Source organism: Hydra vulgaris, chromosome 08 (genome assembly GCF_038396675.1).
Source record: "Hydra vulgaris chromosome 08, alternate assembly HydraT2T_AEP".
Classification (NCBI taxonomy): domain Eukaryota; kingdom Metazoa; phylum Cnidaria; class Hydrozoa; order Anthoathecata; family Hydridae; genus Hydra; species Hydra vulgaris.
In genome coordinates this window covers 16450892-16472500 of record NC_088927.1, presented here as the reverse complement: position 1 = coordinate 16472500, position 21609 = coordinate 16450892, and the positions used below count along the sequence as shown (strand labels likewise).

Here is a 21609-nt window from a genome sequence, read left to right as displayed (position 1 = left end):
ACTTTATAAGTAACAGTCTTAAGAGGTAAAACTCTCAGAAAGATAATTAATATAGTTAAGGAACAACACAGGACTGATGATGGAACATTGGAACAACCCCAGAAGTTACTGAAAATAAAGAAAAGTGTTGTCTGTCAAAGACAACTTTAAAACGGTGGTTAAAAAGAATGACTCAATACCTTTAAAATCTTTCTCAGATACACTATAAAGCAAGTTTATAGTGTATCTGGGAAAGATTTTAAATCAAGTCTCGTAGAAGCTAGACTTAATTGAAAAACTTGAGCAACAGCTCTTTACACACAGCTTCCATTACGCAATAGAACTTTTCTGTTATAACAGCTTACTGCTTTAACAGTTAAACAAGAAAATAGAAATTGGTATTTGTAAAAGAATAAGCTACTAGACTCAAGACAAAATAATATAAGTTTATTAAAGATTAAAAGATGTTGCCAATATTAGCAAAAAGACTAAAGAGTTCACCATTATGTAAGAGAGATGGAATATTTGACTGGCCTTTGTTGACATTTTTAAAGATTTTTCAAAAGGATTTAGAACCTAACTTCTGAGGTAAAATACAAGAGTTAGTAAACTGAGAATAATGAAGCTTAGCAAAAGACAAAAATAAAAATACACTTGTTCTATAGAGAGTTGCTCTTGTGAAAAAATATGAAAGAAACAATTACAATTAGAAGCTAAACAAAAAGGATAAAACCATAGGATAGAGTGAAGATAAAAGGATAAAACCATAGGATAGAGTGAAGATAAAAGGATAAAACCATAGGATAGTGAGACTTGATTTGAAATTTAGGAGAAATAAAAGCTTCCATGTTTGTTCGAATCTAGGAGACTATAAAGAAGGCACATTTTCTGGCAGAAAGACAAAAGACAGCAATCCAAGGACCAACATAAAAAAAATCATGAAATAAATCCCAGTCAACCTTAAGGTAGTAACAAAATGTGTGATAATAGAATGCATAAGAAAAGTGCGCAGGCTAACCAAGTGAATATTAAAGTCTATTGATAATAGCCATCAACACTAACAATGCTAATATAGGGTGTCCCAAAAATATATCATAAATTGAATTTCGATATGCGGAACACTGCATTTGGCATCATTTTGTCAAAAAAAACCAACAACAACAAAAAATTAAGTCTCTAGCTAAAGCAAAAGGTTATTTAGGTGAATTTTATTTTATTAAGTAAAATTTGACTTAAAAATGACTTTAATCATATTATTCCGATACAATTGTTACCTTAACAAACAAAAAAATTGGCGCGTGTTAAACAAACAAATATGATTTTCGTAAAATCTTCAAGTGAATTTTTTTACAAATTAAATCATCAATTTTAAGGTGAAATTTGTTTTAAATGCAACAAAATGAACAGCAAATAATTCTAAGAATGCAGGCGCACATGTTTAACGTTTGAAGTTAACTTTCAGACAAAGAACAAACTCCAAACATATAGGTTTATACTTATGTCAAATAAGGATGCTTTGTAAAGAATTGCAATGATTGGAGCCTGGGAACAAAAAAGCCCTAAAATTTTAACTACAACTGCCCCAAATGTGAGAGCAATAAGTTGATACATTATTATTTTTCACTATTCTCAACTAAATCTATATTCATCGATAAAATTTAAAATTGTCACAAAAATCTTTTAACCCTCGAAAACTATGAGCAATAAAAAGTTTAACCCCCCCAATTGAGGGGGGGGGGGGTCAAACTTTATAGCAAAAGAAAACAGAGTAACATTTTTCTCAAACATCAAAAAATGATATTGTAATACAACATAAACCAACATTATTAATACAAATAATATTTAACTAAATAGTTTTAAGATCTTTCTTTGTAGCGTTCTTTGAAATCTTTTGCCGGTTCCTCTGAACTAAATTACAAATACATAAATTTATAAAAAGTATTATTTATACATTAACAATCATTATTATCAATAACAACTAAAAATCACATTTATATTTCATGTTATTGAACAAAATACCTGGAGAGTATCCTGAAGCCTATCTTCATTGTGTGTTCTCTTAATGAAATTTTGAATAAACTTAATGTGGCGTTCTGCACGGTCATATACAACTACAAGTGTTCTTACACACATTGAAAAGTAATTAAAAGACCGGGAATCTTCCTCATTTTCACATGCTTCAATGCCTTTTTTTTACCATAGCAGAATTTCCTTCTTAGAGATCTTCAATAGTAAGAAAAAAAGGTAGGACTGCTCATTGACAAAGTCTTCTAATTTTGATGTAGGAATAATTTTAACCTTGGTTTTAGGCCTCTTTCTAATCAGATTTTTTAACTCTGGGATATCATAAGAAAGCAGCTTGTTTAACATGTTGGTCTTAACTTCGGTTTTCAGATCTTTGTCAGCAAGAGCAAAAATTACTTGTTGCGGAGACAGATACCAAGCATGATGCGTAAGACTTTGGTAAAAAATCTTTCCTATTGCTGCAAATTCTTTAAACTCGTCTACTGTTTGTAGCTGAAAAGCAATATTGAACGCCATTAAATCATTTGAAGGTACTTGAGAAGCATTAGGGCTTTTTAGAAAGAATAGTCCATGAAAAAATACAATGTAGTTGGTTGCAGCTTTCAGATGGTTTATTGTATTTTTTCTAACTGTCTCGGAATCAGCAGGGTGGTACATTTGAGTCATCTGAATAACCAGTAAGTATATACAGTCAGCCATAAATCTTGCTTCATGATGAGCTCCAGACTGTTTAAATAAAAATTTCGATAACACAGCTCCTAGAAAAAATGCCAGAGGCTCACAAAGATACTTGAAATCACCTCTCTGGAAAGTATTCTTATGAAGTGCTGATACAAAACTCTTTAGTATCCAAGGCAAGTTTGAACAGTAATGAGCCGGGCCTGAAAGCATCTTGAGACCAGTCAAACTTTACAACTCTCTCAAAATTGTTTACATCTTCATAAATCTGTGGCCATAGTTTTGGGAGAATTACATAAAGTTTCTTGCTGGGACCACTTGTTGGACCAAGAATTTCTTTCATCACATGAGCCACGTGTCTTTCACAAATGTGATGTCTGCACATTAACCAGAAAACAGGTCTCTTAAGGGCATAGGAAATAATAATGCTTACGGCACCTTTATTTTTACCAGTGTTACTGGATGTTGTATCAGAACACAATTCGATGGTCTGATCCGACATTTCATTGTATTCAAGCATAGTTTGAATTGCAATAGCTTGATCACTTCCTTTGGAGCTTTCAATTTTTAAGATGCCAAGAGGATATATAATAGCTATTCTATCCTCATATTTAGATATTCCTTTTTCCCAATCATATCTCTTCAAAACCTTGGTATCAAAATGTACCACAATTTTTAAACCTCTTATCTTATCTATGTTTACCTCTCTAACTATTTGTGCCTCAGACTCCACATCATTATGAGTTTTCCTGTTTAGAGTTGATCTTGATATCGACATAATATCAATATTAACTCCACCAGCCTTGTAAATAGAAGACAAAAGACACATACGCGGCCTGACTCCAATCACAAATTTGATCATAATTGGAATCTAATTGTTAAGAATATCTTCCATACTTAACTGAAAGCAAACATTGATGTCACTCTGAAACCTTTTCTGTTTTTTCTGGACTTTAGCTGGAGGTAAATATAGTGTAGCATTCGGTTTGATTGTCACTATCTGTGCTTGAAAAGTCACCGTCCGAATAGTTACTCTCCTTTTACTTATTTTTATCTTTGTGTCTTTGGATTTTCTCAGACATCTTAATTACTTTTTCTTGTGCCCTGTGAGCATTTTCACAAAACTTATTGTCCTTCTTTTTGTAGCTACCCTCTGGTAGTTCTAGTGTTTTTAGCATTTTTAAAGTGTGGTATTCCTTGACTTTCTTGGTGATTCTGGCCTTGATAGTTTGCTCTGTCACAATGAAAACATCATTAAACCTAGCCTGCTCCTATAAATTGACAAGCTCTCTCAGAATACAGACACTGGTAATTATCTGCTTGGTGTTCTCTCTGCACACTCGCTGAAAAAATAAAAAAAACAAAAACATTAAAAATTTAAGATTAAACATGTAAAAAATGACTTTGTTAATTAATTACAGACTTACCTATTGGTTTTTTTGAGATTAGGCCAGTAATACCTTCTAAGCATTTCTTTATTTTTTGGAAGTTAAAATTAGAGGCAAAACTTTGTAAAGGGAACTCTAGCAAATAAATTTGTCTCCTCTTCCTTGTAGCTTTTGAGGCATCACCAATATCTGTTCTCAGTGAATTAGTTTGACAATTTATGTCTAGAGACATTTTCTAAAACCAATTTATTTCATTTAAAAAATCCGCATTAGATGCATTTAGTTGTAGTTGATTGAATCAGGATTATAGTATACAACTAATAATGAAAAAATAGTAAATAAGTTTTATATACAAGTTCAAACCTGTGTTTTAGATGAATTTTTTAGTTAAAAACAACTTTTAAACTTGATTTCTATTTTAACTATATATTGATTTAAGTTAAATTTACGCATCATTAGTTTTTATTGTTTATAAAACACGCATCATTAGTTTTTATTGTTTATAAAACACGCATCATTTATTTTTATTGTTTATAAAACACGCATCGTTTATTTTTATTGTTAGCCATGCTTTTGTTGAAACATAAATAAAAATTGACTCGGATAAAAATCAATTTTAAACCAAAATTTATTTATTATAAATTGTTATATAAAAGTAAATTCACCTAAATAACCTTCCCCTTGAGCTTAAAAATTAATTTTCATTTTGTTTTCCTTTATGGATAAAATTATGACAAGTGTAGTATTACACACATTAAAATTTGATTTATGATATATTTTTTGGACACCCTAATGCTAAATTAGTCAAAATTTACCAAATTTAGACTAATTTTTAGATTTAGAAATTTAATTTTAAACTAAATTTAGATTATTTATTTTTTAAAAGGTTAGATTCCACTGAGGAAAAGTCACTTTGAAGAACATGATAATTTTTAAACGATTAAAAAAACTTGATGGTAATAATTTTCTTAGTGTTAACAGTTGTTTTTTTTTTAAATATTTTTAGGTACTTTATTCATGTTTTAATGATTAGACAATTTAGATACATGACACCCAAACTTAGATAGTGTATGACACCCAAACTTAGATAGTGTATGACACCCAAACTTAGATAGTGTATGACACCCAAACATAGATAGTGTATGACACCCAAACATAGATAGTGTATCACACCCAAACATAGATAGTGTATGTAACAAAGGACTTTATATTTGGCCTTAACAATGCACAAAAAACCACTAACAGAAATACTTTCCATGTGCAACATGTCATTGTTAATACTCTGATTTTTAAAGCTCTCAATGGAATCAGCCTCTCTGGGAGCAGAATGCAGGTAAACTTAATACCAGCTAGCCTAAGGAGATGATAGAAAATTTTGCATAGACACTACCAAGGAGACACTAGTAAAAACTTGTGAGTAGATAAAGCAAGGTGTACTGGATTATTTACTAACAGTACCAGGGTGATCAAGATCATGATGATTCTAACCCTGACCTGACCTGAAAAAGAGAACTTTTCAGTTCTCATTTCCATACAGGATAAAAGTAAGAATTAATTTTGATATAAATTTCTTTTTTACATTTTTTAAGTTTACATTCTTTTGTGCTTATACCTTTATTTATATTTAAACAAAAACAAGATCATTTTTTGTTATATGATTTGTAAGTTTTTATATTTATTTGAGTAAGAAATATTAACAATTAAGAGGAATCTGCAGAGCTAATTCAGACTGCCTTTGTCTCCTCATCAAATTCTTACTACCTGCAACTGTATATTAAAGTCATTATACTATATATTCTGAAAGCACAAAATATAACCTTGTGACAAGCTCCAGGTTTCCTCCACACTATTTTTCCTGAAGAAGGGGTCTCTCCAAGAACGATCAATCCACTTTTTCCAAAGTTTCTGTTGTCATTTTTTTATTGTTATTTCATTTCTCTTATCTTTTCTCATAAACAATTTTTTTTAGAAAAGACCTTTTTCACTCACATCAATATCATCAAATACTATAACTTCTGCAGTTACATCAGTAGTGAAGTGGCTTTTGCACAAAAACTAATCTTACTGTTGTTTTCTTGTTTAGACTAATAAAAACTAATGTTCTTATGCATTTTTCCAAATTTCTTTTTTTTTTTTTTACTTTTTCAGTTCCTGTAAGCTATTCAATTTTGATACACTTAGATAACACTTTTTTTTATACACTTGATTTGATACACTTAGATACACTATTACTTAATACACTAAGATACACTATTTAATACACTAGATACACTATACTCGATTTGATACACTTAAAACACTTTATACACTTGATTTGATACACTTAGATACACCTAATAAGATACACTTAAAAGCTTTTTCATCAGTGTAGTGTGATGTCCCTGAAACCAGAACAGCAGAGTAATGCTTTAGTACACCCAACATCGATCCTGAGTGAATTAGCTGTTGCAGCTGTTAAAACTCATTAACAACTTGCTTAAATTTTTTTAAATAGTTTTGTTCTTTCCTGATAATCTTTATAATTTTTATCTTCATTTTTTTCATTGTCATTTGTATTGATCATTATATCATGAATCTAGTTCATCATAGGTTTATCCATTCTTTTTTATTTTATTTTTGCATGGTCTTCATAAGGCTGTTTTCAAACCTTGCGCCTCTTTTTCTCATAGTCATATTTTTTGTTCCCCTTTCGCCAATCAAAAATTCTAAATCTTGTTTAGCTTTTTAAATTCCCTAAATTTTTCATGACTTTTCCATAAGTCAGGTTTTCCATAAGCCAGGCTTTCCCCAAGATTTTGATGGTATGAAGATTTTAAATCTAAACCATCATGCAAATGCATTGAAAGTCATATAAAACAATGCTTTATATGACTTTCAATGTAATTGCATGATGGTTTCAATGCCATTGCATGATGGTTGCTACATATTTTACATGTAATAACAATACTTTTTATTTGTAAAATGCGACTCAAAAAAAAAAAAAAAAAAAAAAAAAAAAAAAGGTTTTTTAGTGAGAAACTTTATTAATAAGTTTCTTCTTGCATTTAACAGCTTTAAAACTGAAATCCTTTTTCTATTTTGTCATATTTTCTTTACAAAGCAGTTACTTTTTTAAGCATTTCCAAATCACTAATTTTGCCAGCTTCTGTTACAGAAGTGAGATCAGATTCAAGATCAGCTGCCTGTTCTTAGCAATTGAAAACAGAAGACTTTTTGTCAAGACAGGAGTATAAAGTTGAGTTATCAGCAAAAAGAGCTACTTTAGATGTAAGGTTGTCAGGAAAATCTTTAATGTAGATAAGAAACAAAACAGGACCAAGGATAGAACCTTGAGATACCCCAGAAGTTACTGGAAATGAAGAAGAGTATTGGCCAATGAGGATGACTTTAATAAAGCAGTTAAAAAGAAATGATTTGATTATCTCAAAAACTTTCCCAGATACACCATATGAAGCAAGCTTATGAAGAAGACCAGCATCCTAAACTTTGTTGAAAGCTTTAGATATGTCAAGAGCAAAAGTTCTAGCCTTTTAACCTGGGTTTTTTTGGCTAGCTTCGCAAGTGCAATCAACATTATCTCTTTGGTTATCAACATTGTTACTGAAAAATGAGAGACTCACAAGTCTTCAGTTAAATACCATAAATGTCCTAAAACGGCTTTTATGGTAGATTCACCCAATTCTTTGTCAAACATTTTGAAATTATTCAATTTCATAATCAGTGCTAAAAATCAAATTTCCATGTAAATAAAACTGAGAAAATCGAAAACTATAAAAGATTCTTCTCTTCATTTTTTGTTAAATAAAATTAATGGTGAAAAAAATAGATTTTAATAGAGCACAATGCTTTTGACATCTACCATGCTTGGTGCATAGCACCAGGAGTAAGAAAAGATATTCCACCTTAACCTGGAGGAGTATTTCCTACAAAAATTATTGACAGTTGCAAAAATTCTTTGTAACCATGGTGATTATTCCTAAAATGTTACCAAAAAAAAAAAAAAAGAAAACCTGAGCTTTTTAGTTTTTCTCTAGAATTCATGCTCTTTCTAAGTTGCATTAGATAGAGGTGAAGAGGTTAAGGTTATTGTTCTTGACATTTCTAAAGCTTTTAAAAAAGTTTGGCATGCTGGTCTTTTCCATAAGCTTTCTTCTTACAGTGTAACATCTTTAAGATTATTGAATCCTTCTTTTCCAATCATAGTATAAAAGTTGCCTTTGATGGACAGCACTCTTCTTCATATCTGTAACTTTTTCTTCATATCTGTAACTTCTTCTTCATATCTGTACATCTGGGGTTCCTCAAGGTTCAATCCTTGGCTCTTTACTCTTTTAAATTGACATTAACGATATTCCAGATATTCACACATCTAAGGTGGCATTATTTGCTGATGATACTACCATTAAATCTTTTCATGAAAGAAGCCAACACTATCTGATTGCTTGGAGGTGGCATTTGAGCTTAAAAAGGATCTCACTTCTGCTACAGCATGGGGCTTACAGTGGCTGGTGAACTTTAATACAGATAAAACCCAAATATTTTCACCCATTCGGATTCTATTTTTTATATCTATAAATCTGTCATTTTATAAAACTGTTGCAAATCTTCTAATGATGCTCTTTTAGAAAAAGTGCAAAAACGTAAATATAGTTGGACTTGTTCTTGCAACCAACCTCCGACCTATCACATTGTCTTAATCTTGCTTCTCTTTCTCTTTTCTACAAATACTAGAATTATCTAATTATCTATAATAAATACTATAGCTATCTATCAAATTATCTATAATACTATAAGTATTACTCTAAAGCTAGTGTCTTTTGTACAATCTACTAAAATTCATTCTCATGTTACTCGTCATTCAATTAAGTCTCATCCTTTTTCTGTGACTATTCCTAAGTGATCCAAAAACTCTTATTCGTCTAGATTTTTTCTCAAAAATCAGTTCTTTGGAATTTCGTTTTTCTGGTAGAGTGGTAACACTTACTCTTTCTAGACATTCTCTGAAAAAAATCAATACTTTAACTTAATCTACAAATATTAACAAAAACACAATTTTCACAAAATTATGTCTTAGGCAACTAAATGTGTAGAGAGCACTAGTACTAATATTACAACATGATGCAATACTTGTAGAGGTTTTTAACTACTCTTTTTTATTATTTATCTATCTTTTAACAACAAAATATGAACCATACCAGAAAAGCCTATTCTACAGACTAACAACCTGAAAGTAGTAGTCCCCAAAAATAGTGAGGCTTAAGACCCAAGACCTTTCACACTCATGATAATCTGTTATTGTGACAACTATTAGTTTGTTTTTTTATATATTAAGTATGTGAAATTTAGTTTTTACAAAAGATAATGTAGTTATTTTTTTAGAATTAAATTGGTGTCATTATTTTGTGTTTGACATTAATAAAAATTGGTGTCAAACCAATCTTTATTATTTTTTTCTGTAAAAAAATATTTTCAAAAATTTTTTTTTTACAGGAAAATTTTTTATTTTAAAAAAGCAAAAAACTTCCTAAATTCTTAAAAAAGTAAAATGATTTCAAAAATATTAAATACTAAAAATTAATTTGATTTTCCTGATGTTTTATTTTAATACAAACTTCCTAATATAAAACATCAAAGCTTTACAGGTCCATCATCAAAGTTATTCTGTTAGTGAGAACATTACTTGGAGTAGAGCAAACTTTTTCTGAATGTAAAATGCTTTTGAAAGTTTGAAAACCAAACTGATGTAACATGACGGCTGAGAAATTAGTTTTTATTATTTAAGTTTTTATTTTTAATTTTTACTATTGGTTTTTTCTTTTTAAAAACAAAAACTTAAAATAATTAAGTGAGCGATTTAGTTACTTGTGTGGTCTTAAATATAAAAATTAAAAAAATTAGTTGGTTGTTATTGAAAAAATTAAACCTTCAACATTTTTGAGAATCAATATAAATAAATAGGAACAAAAATCAACCTGAAGTCACCATCACCATAGTTGCCTGTTCCTTCTAGCACTAGTATCAAAGCAGCCATCACAGGTTTCATTATACAAAACTGAATAGCGGCCTTAAAATATAAACAAATATATATATATATATTATATATATATATATATATATATATATATATATATATATATATATATATATATATATATATATATATATATAAAGAGAGAGAGAAAGAGAGAGAGAGAGAGAGAGAGAGACTTATGAAACAATATCAATCAATAAAACAAAAGAGATTAAAGTACCTTTTTACAAAATCTAAGAAACTCAATGCTCAACACTTTACCAGATAAACAACATGTGCACATCAAATAAGATGCTCTAAATTACAAGTAATTGAAGTTCTAAAAAATAAGTTAACAACCGATAAAATTATATGAAAAAGTAGAAAAGAATTTTGGCTGTCCTGAGATAGCAGGTATTATTTATAGTGTTGCCGCAATCCTAGGAAAATTATTTTTAGAAAAAATAAAATAAAAATAAATTAACAATTTTATTCCTAATTTTTAAAATTATTTTTATAAATTAAATTAAATTTTAGAAAAACCATCGCGAAGACTGTTTGCTAATCTAGTTTTTAAAGGGATTCCTAAGTGTCAAGACAAGTTGTGTTCATATTAAAGAATATGTTTAAAAAAACATTTGGGCGAAATTTTTTGAATAAAACTAAATAATAAATGCATACCAATAAAATTCAAATTGTTGTTTTAGTCGAAGCTTGTTGTCTCCATTTTTTTTTGGTTCTACGAGTCTGTATAATGTTAGTTGCAATCTGCAGACTTGATAATTTATTTCATGTGTGTTTAATTCATAACAGTTTCGGTATATGACATCATCATAAAAATCTTTTCAAGATATCATATTTTTTTTTTTACAATTTAAAAATAAACTGGTTTTGATATTTGAGTAGCCAACTTGTTTTTAACAATAGTAAGTATAAATCTTTATCAAGATTTTGATATAAAAATATGTAAGAGTATTTTATATTTAATTTATTCGATATAAAATATTGTTGAAACTGTTCATTGCAAAACTTGCATTTGTTAATTCCAGTAGTTTTTTAACATAGAATGATAAGAGACAGATTTTAATATGACACACTTTAAATTACGACATGATTTGAGAAATGCCAATAACACAACAATTTATAAACAATTGAAAATTCCTCGTGTGCTGCGAGGATTTTCAACAAATCACTATCTGGCTTATTATTATTAAATTATTACCAAAATATGAACATTATTGAATTAATTAATAGTAAGCTGCTGGATTTTATGCAAGATATAAATTGTATAAAAAGGGCACAAAAATACATACTTCACATTTTTATTGAATTTAAATTTTAAATCGAACTTTAAAATTACAATTTGCTCTGTTATTGAGTGCCGTAGTAATGCAAACATATTGGGTTTTCATATATCCTTTTATTGATTACACTCAGATCCATTAACTGCAGCTTTATGGAAAAAGGCAATTGGTATATATAACTGCAACAAAAGTGTAATATGTTTTTTACATTTTTATGGTTCATATTTCGACATGTCGAAAGAACAAATGACAAAATGAATCATTCTAAAATCATTGCTAGGGCGGATCCATAGTTTGAAAACGGAAGTAAATTAGGGAGGCTGTTTAAAAGTGAAAAAAATTTCTTTGAAACTGCTTGTTTTGAGGATGATAACCAATGGGGGTTTCTAGGAATGAGCATTAAAACAATGAAAGCATCACATACCAGAGTATTGAATCCTAATAAGGGTTAATATTATATCCATTTCCTGACTAGAATCATGTATTATACTTCATAATTTACAAATTTATTCAATGCTGATATATTTTTATACTCTTTCTTTAAGTATTTCTGTGCATAATTTTCCTTATTATAATGTGTTTGTTTTCGTTGTTTGTTATAATACTGCTGCTTGCTGTTGTATTTTATGTCTAACAAATTGAGGAATTTTGTAACATTATGTTAATTGGTTTATCGTATTATCCTTACCACAACAATGGCAATCATTTATAATTGTATTGTTTTCTGCAAAATTTATTGATAAAAATATGACAATTACTCACACCGATAATAAATTAAACAGCTAAACTACTTATAGTTGTTATTCCTGCCATCCAATCAGATTTCAAATTTTTCATCCAAATTTATCCATTTATTAATCCAGATTATTACCTTAACACACAAGTTCTGTTGAATTTTTCTGGTAAGTGGAAAGTTTTGGTTGAAAGTGTAAAACCTACTTTTACCATGTATCAAATTTAAACTTTTGGGCTTAAACTGTTCAAATTAAACATAAATTAATTTTAAACTAAAGAAATCAACTGCATTATATCAATTAAAACTAAAAAAAATTAAACATAAAAAATATTCCCACTAAACGCATAAAACAAACTAAATATAAAAAGAAGATTTCCAATAAACCATGTAAATTAAATTTAAATATATATGCGTTAAATATAAAACGAACAGCTGCACCACACCATAAACGCTTAATTTAAATATAAACAAAACCTAGAATGAACAATCTTTAATAAACTGTTTAAATTAAAATAAACTAAAAATATAATGAAAAACGTCACAAAACCACACAACCTAATTAAAATATAAATTTAATATTTAACAAATATTTACAGTAAAACGTACTGTTTAAACTAAATATAAGCTTAACACTAAAAAAATAGTTTTAATAAAATGTTTAAATTAGTATAAAGTATAAAGTGAATATAGAACTGACTAAACCATATAAATTGAACTAAGTAGAAACTAAATACAAAACAAATTATTTTATTAATAACCATATAAATCAAACCAAATTAAAGTTAAAACAAATACTTGTACTAAAATATACAAAAGTTAGTTATAATATAAAGATAAAACAAAGAATTGCATTAAACTAAATGAACTAAATGTAAACTAAATATTAAACGAGCAACTCTATTAAACCATATAAACTAAAAAAAAAAATGAAAAACTGCATCATAGCTGCGAACTCATAAAATATTCTTAATTCTGCGAACTCATAAAATATTCATAAAATATGCATAATTGTGTCATGATTTTGACTGGTTTCTAAAACAAAATAAATATATAGGAAAAAAAAAAATTTAGTAACTAGACAGATATACTGTTCCCACTTTTGTCTCTTAATTACCTACTATAACACTTAACATCTGTTCAAAATAATATAAATAGTTTTCTAATACTTTATCGAATAAAATCAATCACTACTTTTCTCTTAGTCGTTTAGGGCTAAATATGCTCCACTAGTGACTAGACTTACTTGTTCTAGTTGCAAACTTTATATAGAGATACTTTATACTGTTGCTGATCCAAATTAATTATTAATTATAACATCATTTCGATAAAAAAAAAAAAAAAACACTTAACGGCCTACATAAATGTAAAAAAAAAAAATCTATTGCTTAAAAAAAAATTAGTAAAATCCAGAATATATAATGAAGGCGACCTTTTATAAAAGAATTCACCATAAAAATCTTTTTTAACATTTTATATTAATTTTATTTAGCTCTTTCATACAACAGGAGAACATTAGTCAAATTAAATATAATATTTTATAAAAAGGAAATATAACATTCTATAATACTGGTACAAAAATCATGTTTAAGAAATAACGCCTATTTAAAAAAATCTAAACAACTATATAAAAGATACAATAATTTAAAAATCATCCTGACGATTGTTAACAACAAGTCGCGCTAATAACAAACAAAACATATTACTTTATTTTTAATAAAATTTATTTTAAATATCACAAAATATGTTCTGTGATTTAGTAAAAAATTTTTAAAATATTTGATTTTCTGATTGTAGGAGAAAAAATACTTACATCTAAAAAAAAAAAAAAAAATGAAAGCAATATCTTGGAAATAATTTTTTTACGATGACATCATATACCGAAACTGTTATGAATTAAACACGCATGAAATAAATTCTCAAGTATGCAAAAATAATTGAAAAAGTAATTGAAAATACCAAAAGCCAAAATACCAAAAGTAATTGAACTCTTGACACATAGTTGATTTATTGCAGCTAAACTAGTTGTATTTTCTTGTCACAAAATTTTCAGACGTTTTAAAAATGCCTACAAGTTATTTTAATAGCTAAATCTATCATCACTGTTTTAGATTTTAGAAAATGAAAATTAGGAAATATTTTTTTCCTGCTGAATATAGGAGAAATATTTCCTAAAAGGGAGAAATAATTCCTAATTTTTCTATAACAAAAGCTACCAGTGGTTATGCAAACTGAATCAGTGAAAAGACTTTAAATATGTCTAATTTTTTTGATACATGTTCAAGACAAGCAGTAGAGTTGTGCAACACTACCATTCTCTCTAATCCAAGATTAATAAACTTATATCTGATGATTCAAATCACCACTTTAATAAAAAAGAAAATGAAAGTGTTTTTATATTCATAAATCTCCAGCAATGCTTTGAACATCTATTCTAAACTTGAATTCTTTTTATTATTATTATTTTCTTCTATTTTCTATTTTATCTTCTATTTTCTTCAACTAACTCTCCATTATATTTATAGATAAGATCAATTACATCTGTTTTAGAATATGATAGAATGTAGCCTTCATTAGAAAGCAGTTAACAAATTTTATTTTATTTAGCTATTGCATATATAGAAGCTCACCGTTCTTATAATGAAATTTATCATAGAAAACCCATCATTAGTAGCAAAAATAAGCTCACTGTTCTCATAATAAAATTTATCAAGAAGCGATTTTTAACTCAACACAACATTTATTCATCAACACATTTTTGATCTAAAATAATATTTTAGATATTTTTTAAATGTCTTTTCAATGCAACTGTGGAAACACCTTTTCAATACAACTGTGGAAACACCTTTTCAATGCAACCATGGAAACACCTTTTCAATGCAACTCTGGAAAGACCTTTGCATAAAAATAATTTTGGACAATGTTTGCATTGTGCTTGGTATGTTTTTTTTGAGATCCTAACAACTAGAAACCTTTGAAATTTCAAGATTTAAGGACAATTTTTTATAAACTAATTTAACTATACTTTATTAAAGTACAGCTAAATTTAACCAAATATTCCTAACTTGTAGTAAAGTTATGTTTTAATTTTTAATAAGTCTATAAAACTATTAAAGTGATACTTCTGATAATACAAAAAAAAACTTTGGTGGGAAAATTAAAAGATGCATGATTGAAATCCTAGGATCCCAGAAAAAAATTCCAAGAACTGAATTTTTTTTTTAACTCCGGGAACAATCCCTGCTAATCTGTTGTCTTTAAAATAGAAAAATCTCAGAAATATATAATTCAAAAACAAGTTTAAAAAAAAATACTTTAATGGTCGGCCACGAATTTCAGATAAAATTGCCATTTCCCCGCCCAGATACTCATAGCATAAACACAGAAAGTTGTAAATGACAAATGCTACAAATAAAAAAATTAAATTAATAGTTAAAGCAACTGCAAATAAGTAAACATAGATAAAAAAAAAATTAACAGAATTTAACAATAAACAAAATGAAAATTTAACCAAGTATTTCTAACTTGCAGCAAAGTAATGTTTTAATTTTTACAAAGTCTTTAAAATCCTTATCTGTTTGAACAAAAACAAAAAACTTTTTATTAACAGTGTTTTTAATGCACAATTTTTTTTAGCAAAATAAAACATTCAAAATAATTTAAACATTTACAGCAATAGTACATTAGCAACGATATTTCTAACTGATTTAAACTAAGTATCAGTACACAAGTGTAAGGTTTTAATACACTGGTATAAGGTTTTAATACACAAGTGAAAGGTTTTTCTCAGGTTTGATAGGTAGGATATGATTTTTTCATTATAACAAATTTATTTTCTTTTAATATACATTAATTTTGTTTTCCATCTTATCAGTATACATGTAAAAAAATATTTAAAAATAAGTAAAAAAACAGCAACGTGAAAGGTCAAAAAATAGCAATAAAGAAAGCTCAAAATAAACCCCTAAAACATTTTAAAGTTACATACATCTAAATCAGTTACAATTGGTAACAAGGTTACATTCTCTAATTTTTAATTACATATTAGATAAATAAACTTGATAATGCAGTTAAGGTTTCTCTATCATTGCTGTATAGCTAAATATCGTCTTTTATTTTATTTTAATTGTAAAATAGCTTTGTCTCAATTCAATACGTTACATCTCTCTTTTTTTTTTTTTAAACTTTATAAAGTGTAATCAATTGAGGTGTAACGTAACATAACTAAATCTATGTTTGAGACATATTTTAGATATGTCTCAAATCTAGATTTAGTTACATCTCAATTGGTTACACTTTGAAACGTAAAAAAAAAAAAATGTAATGCAACATAAAAAAATTTATATTTGTGATGTATTTAATTATGTTTCAATTCTTAAATATTTTACATTATGTTATGCCTCGATTGATTATAAAACAGGTAATTAGATTATTTAAGTAGCTTAGATTACTTAAGTACCATAAGTTACTATAACTTTTAAAGGTACTTTTTGATGATTTTGTTACATTACTTTTTGTTTTGTTTTGTTATTCACCTCCTCAAGGCCAAGAAGGCCACTACAGATGAGGAGGCTACTTAATAGTGGTTATAACCCTCTCTCAATTCTATTACTCCGAAACATGAACCTTGACAAACAAGGTCGCTGCACGGAGAAACAAATTGAGCGCGGTACTACCAGGGACGTGGTGGGGATTGAACTCGGAACCTCTCGCCTATGAAGCGAGCACTTTATCACTACACCACTACCGCATAATTACTTTTAAAGCTTTTACAGTTGTATTTACCTTTAAAAAGCATTTTTTTAAACTAATCCACAAGTATGGGTTAGTTTTTTAAAAAACTTTTTTAATTACAATAGTTTTGACAAATGTGTTGTGTTTACAATATTGTTAATAAATAATATTGTTAACAAAAGAATTTGGTTAAATACCATAACTCATTAATGATTTATATTAAACAATGCATATGTCAATACATTTATAACTGAAAAATATTTTTTTTAAAACTGGTAATTATCATCATTTATTTTTATTGTAAAATAGATTCGTCTTAAATAGCTACTATTTTTTGTTTTTTTGTTACTAATTTGTCACAAAAAAAAAAATAATGTTTCAATTTACAAAGTTACATCTCAATTGTTCTTTTTAAACTTATAAAAGTGCAACTTTTAAAAATTGTAAACTGAGATGTAATGTAACGTTAAAAAAATCTATATTGAGACATTTTAACTAAGTCTAGTAACGTTAAAAAAATCTATATTGAGACATTTTAACTAAGTCTAATCAAGATTTTATATGTTACATAACATCACTTTTTTTTTATGTCAATAATACAAGCGTAATACTTCATGAATCTTTACCATTTCACAAGCAAAAATGTATATAAAATGTCAACCTTTTTTATGTTTTAATATTTTTTAATCAAATGTAATAATCAGTTGTAAACGATTAAATGTATAAATTGAACATTCTAACATCCAGTGCAATATCTGTCTGCTTTCTTTAAGCTATACTTCTGTCTTGACTTCTGTCTTTCACAATGTCTTTCACACATAGCTTTTTATCAATATGCATATTTAATATATATATTTATATCATATATATATATATATATACATATATATATATATATATATATATATATATATATATATATATATATATATATATATATATATATATATATATATATATATATATATAATAAAGAATAAAAAATAAAATGAAAAAGATACCATAGGTTACAATATTACGTCTCATTTGATGAAAATGTTATGTAATATGTTATGTTAAAGTGTTACGTATTGTTACATTACAATGTTACATCTCAGTTAGGTAAAAATAATGGACATCTTGCACGTAACATAATGAACCTTGTTTACGTTACAATACGGTACGTAACTTTAATTTAATACAGAGGAAAATAAATAACTTTCTGCTTATTTGTGTTCTATAATTTTGTTATTTTATAAAACTTACCTTCATAACAGTCTCGTATTGTATCAAAGTAAATGTAATAATTCTTCTGAAAGAATACAAGACTAAACCAAGAATCAAGAGAATATATTGGTACAATGAGCAGAATTCTTATAATGTAGGTCTGTTGATCTGGATTTGTATAATGTTTGGCATGGAGAGCTATCTAAATGATTAAACGTTGAAAATTATTAATTGTAAAAAGATTTTATAGTTTCATCTTACATGTGAATGTAACAATGAATTTAAAAATGAACATTAACAATGAGTTTAAAAAGTTGCTAATCAAGAGTTTTTTTTGTGGATACATTTATCAACCATTATGTTCTTTTACTAGTCCCATGAACCATTGCACACTATTTGAAGCTTTTTTATATATTTATATATTTAAATGTTTTTATGGTAGATTTTTGAAGATATTGTTAGCTTAGACCAAAAACAGCTACAAATAGTCTTACCAGATTAATTCAAAGTGTTATTAATCAATTTAATTAACATAATTTCATAATTAATTAACATAATTTCAAAGTGTTATTGATCAACTACTTTGTGTACAAAAGTATTTATGTGCAGAGTTATTATATTTTAAGCTTGTATCATACAACTACTCAAGATTTTAACATTTTTGTTTAACACTCCAATAAATTGAGTTAACCTACCACATTTAGTGCTTCTCTTGATAAAAAAGAGACACAAATGAAATAAAATAAAAATTGACATATATAGGAAATAAAATAAAAAATAGACATAAATAGTTTATTTTGGAAAAAAATGGGATTTTTAATTTTTCAGTTTTTTACTAACCTATAGTTTTTAAAACTGATTATGGTTTTATATTTGATATATTTTATATGCGTTTTATATTTTTTATTTTTATATTATTATAATTGCGTTATATATTATATTTTTTTATATTGCTTCCAAGTTGTAGAAAAATCTCTGAAAAATAATTTAAAAGTGTTACAGTTTTAGTTTAAAAATCATAAAATATTACTGATTACAAGATCTTTTTAACAACTTTTTTTTTCCTGGTCTCTGGTGTCCAGAAGCTCTGAACATGTTGATTGTCTTATGATCTGTTTTATGAAGAAAAAATTCATGAAGTTTAATAACTTGAAACATATTGTTTTTGAGCCCGGAGTCCTGGAGTCTTGCCACCGTTACACCTAAGGACTCCTGGTTCAAAAATTTATTGTTCTTTTAACCTAAGAGTCTTTTACCAATAAGCTTGTCCACAGGCTTTTTTTATATTTTTAGAGCTCCTGAATACCAAAAACTAAGAGTCCCAAGTTTCCCTGTAAGTTCGAACAAAACAAAGATTAATGAAAAAATAGCAACATATTATGCATAGCAATAAAATAATTTTTACTTAGTATAAAATTACAGAAAGTAACTTTTCAGTTTAGAAAAAAAATTTTAGTTTTATTGTAAAAAAGATATAAAAGGTTTGATAGAAAAAATTCTTACAAAATTTCATAAGATGACACATTGATTGTCATATATTGGTAAGATTATTTTATTTCAATCAAAGGCCTGTTGGTCACTATCTCTGATTTTCCTGATTTCTACATATTATTTTGAGCATTAGGTAAATAGCTTAAATTTGAAATTTCAGACTTCCAAGTACAACGGTTCAGAAATTATAGCCTTAGAAATATGACACAGTGGCCCCGCTTAATTTTTTATAGAGAGAACTATCCACAAAATAGTTCTAGAAAAAATGAGACATTAGTTGAAAGTGAGAAAAAAGTTATACAGCTCTAAAGTAGTCTGTTTTGACCATTTGTAAATTGAGGGGGGCCACTGTTTCATATTTCTAAGGCCATAATTTCTAAACATTGTACTTGGAAGTCTGAAATTTCAAATTTAACCTATCTACATAATGCACATAACAATGTGTAAAAATCAGGAAAATCAGAGACAGTGACCCACAAAGTTTTCTTCAAATTGGTTGAAATATTATGATTTGACCTTTATACAATATAAAAGTGCAATACACAATCTTTTTTAAAAATGAGATTATCAACAGGAATAATGAAAAATAAAATTTTTACCATATTCGCTGTACTTGCAGTACCCACACTTTATATCATTTAATACAGTTAATATTTCTGTACCTCAGAGGAATAGGACATAATCTCCATTTTCCCCCAAAATGACAATATTAATACCAAAGTTGTGTATTAAAATCTATTATCTAGGGTATATAGCATTGTTTTCCAAATCAGCATAATATCAATAGTAGCCGTAAAGAATATAACACTATGTACACTTCCATTTAGAGGTATACAATATAATCTGGAAATAATGTTGTATGTACTGTAAAATTGACAAAATGGAGATAATATCCTATACCTCCAAGTTACAGATTTATATTATAAAAATTTGTTATAAAATATCAGTTTATGTTGTTTGTAAAAAGTTATTCACATAAACACATTTGAAAAACTTATGCAAGTTAAATTATTTAAAATTTGACACTCATTATCTCAAATTCTCTGTGCTGGAGATTAGGTTTAGAGCAAATAACATATTCAATGCTGAAAAAAAGCATTGAACTATTAAAAAAAAACACTTAAAGACCATAGTTTTAATTTACACAAAGACATTGTGGCTATAATGACCATGAAGCTAGTGTTATGAAATACTAAAATCATAAAAATGTAAGACTTCAAGTTGAACTGAAGTTCATTATGATTATCAGTCATTACAAAGTTAGACAAAACAAATACATTATTTAGTTGACCACTTATCAAGAACAACATTATATAAAACATATTAAGGCTGAATTTGGAAAACAACTATCTTTAATATTGGACTGTGCAGTGTTGTGTCTTGGGACCCAAACCCATATTGGAGGGAGGCAACAAAAATAGGGGAACCTTTTGAAAGTTTAAGAAGCTTTCTTTTTTTTTCTCTTTTTTTTAGTAAAACTTAGTAATTTTTAAATTTTTGGGCCCTAATGACAGTTTTTTTTAAAACTCCAGAGCTGTCGTCTATACTTTCAGAACTATTTAACAAGTGCTTATTAGAGTTTTGTTTTCCATCCTTCTGGAAATTTATTATCCCCTTTTTCAAAAACTCTAGAGAGCAAGGATTTTGAGCTTTCAATTAACAAACAATTAATGTCTCATCTAGAATCTCTATCAACATTTCAAAAGTCTTTGATAAAGTTTGGCATGCTGGTCTTTTCAATAAGTTTCCTTCTTATGGTGTATATGGTAACATCTTTAAGATTATTGAATCCTTCCTTACCAATCATAGTATAAAAGTTGTTCTTGATGGACAGCACTCTTCTTCATATCCTATAACTTCAGGGGTTCCTCAAGGCTTTATCCTCGGCCCTATACTCTATTTAATTTACATTAACAATCTTCCTGAAATTCTCACATCTAAGGTGGCATTGTTTGCTGATGATACCACCATTTAATTTTGTCTTGATAAGAAGCCAACACTCTCTGATTGCTTAGAGGCGGCATTTAAGCTTGAAAAGCATCTTACTTCTGCTACAGCATA

General features: G+C 27.6%; 1 protein-coding gene across 1 annotated transcript in view; it reads right to left on the bottom strand.

Moving 5' to 3' along the window:
- LOC100213476 (transmembrane protein 184A) overlaps window positions 1-21609 on the bottom strand; it is a 34947-nt gene that overhangs the window by 5117 nt on the left and 8221 nt on the right. The window contains exons 2-5 of the mRNA XM_065803185.1: window positions 18097-18259; window positions 15432-15522; window positions 10322-10397; window positions 10043-10134 (exon numbers count right to left, since the gene is read on the bottom strand). Coding sequence (XP_065659257.1) covers window positions 10043-10134; window positions 10322-10397; window positions 15432-15522; window positions 18097-18259 — 422 coding nt within the window. The remainder of the gene's footprint in view (window positions 1-10042; window positions 10135-10321; window positions 10398-15431; window positions 15523-18096; window positions 18260-21609) is intronic.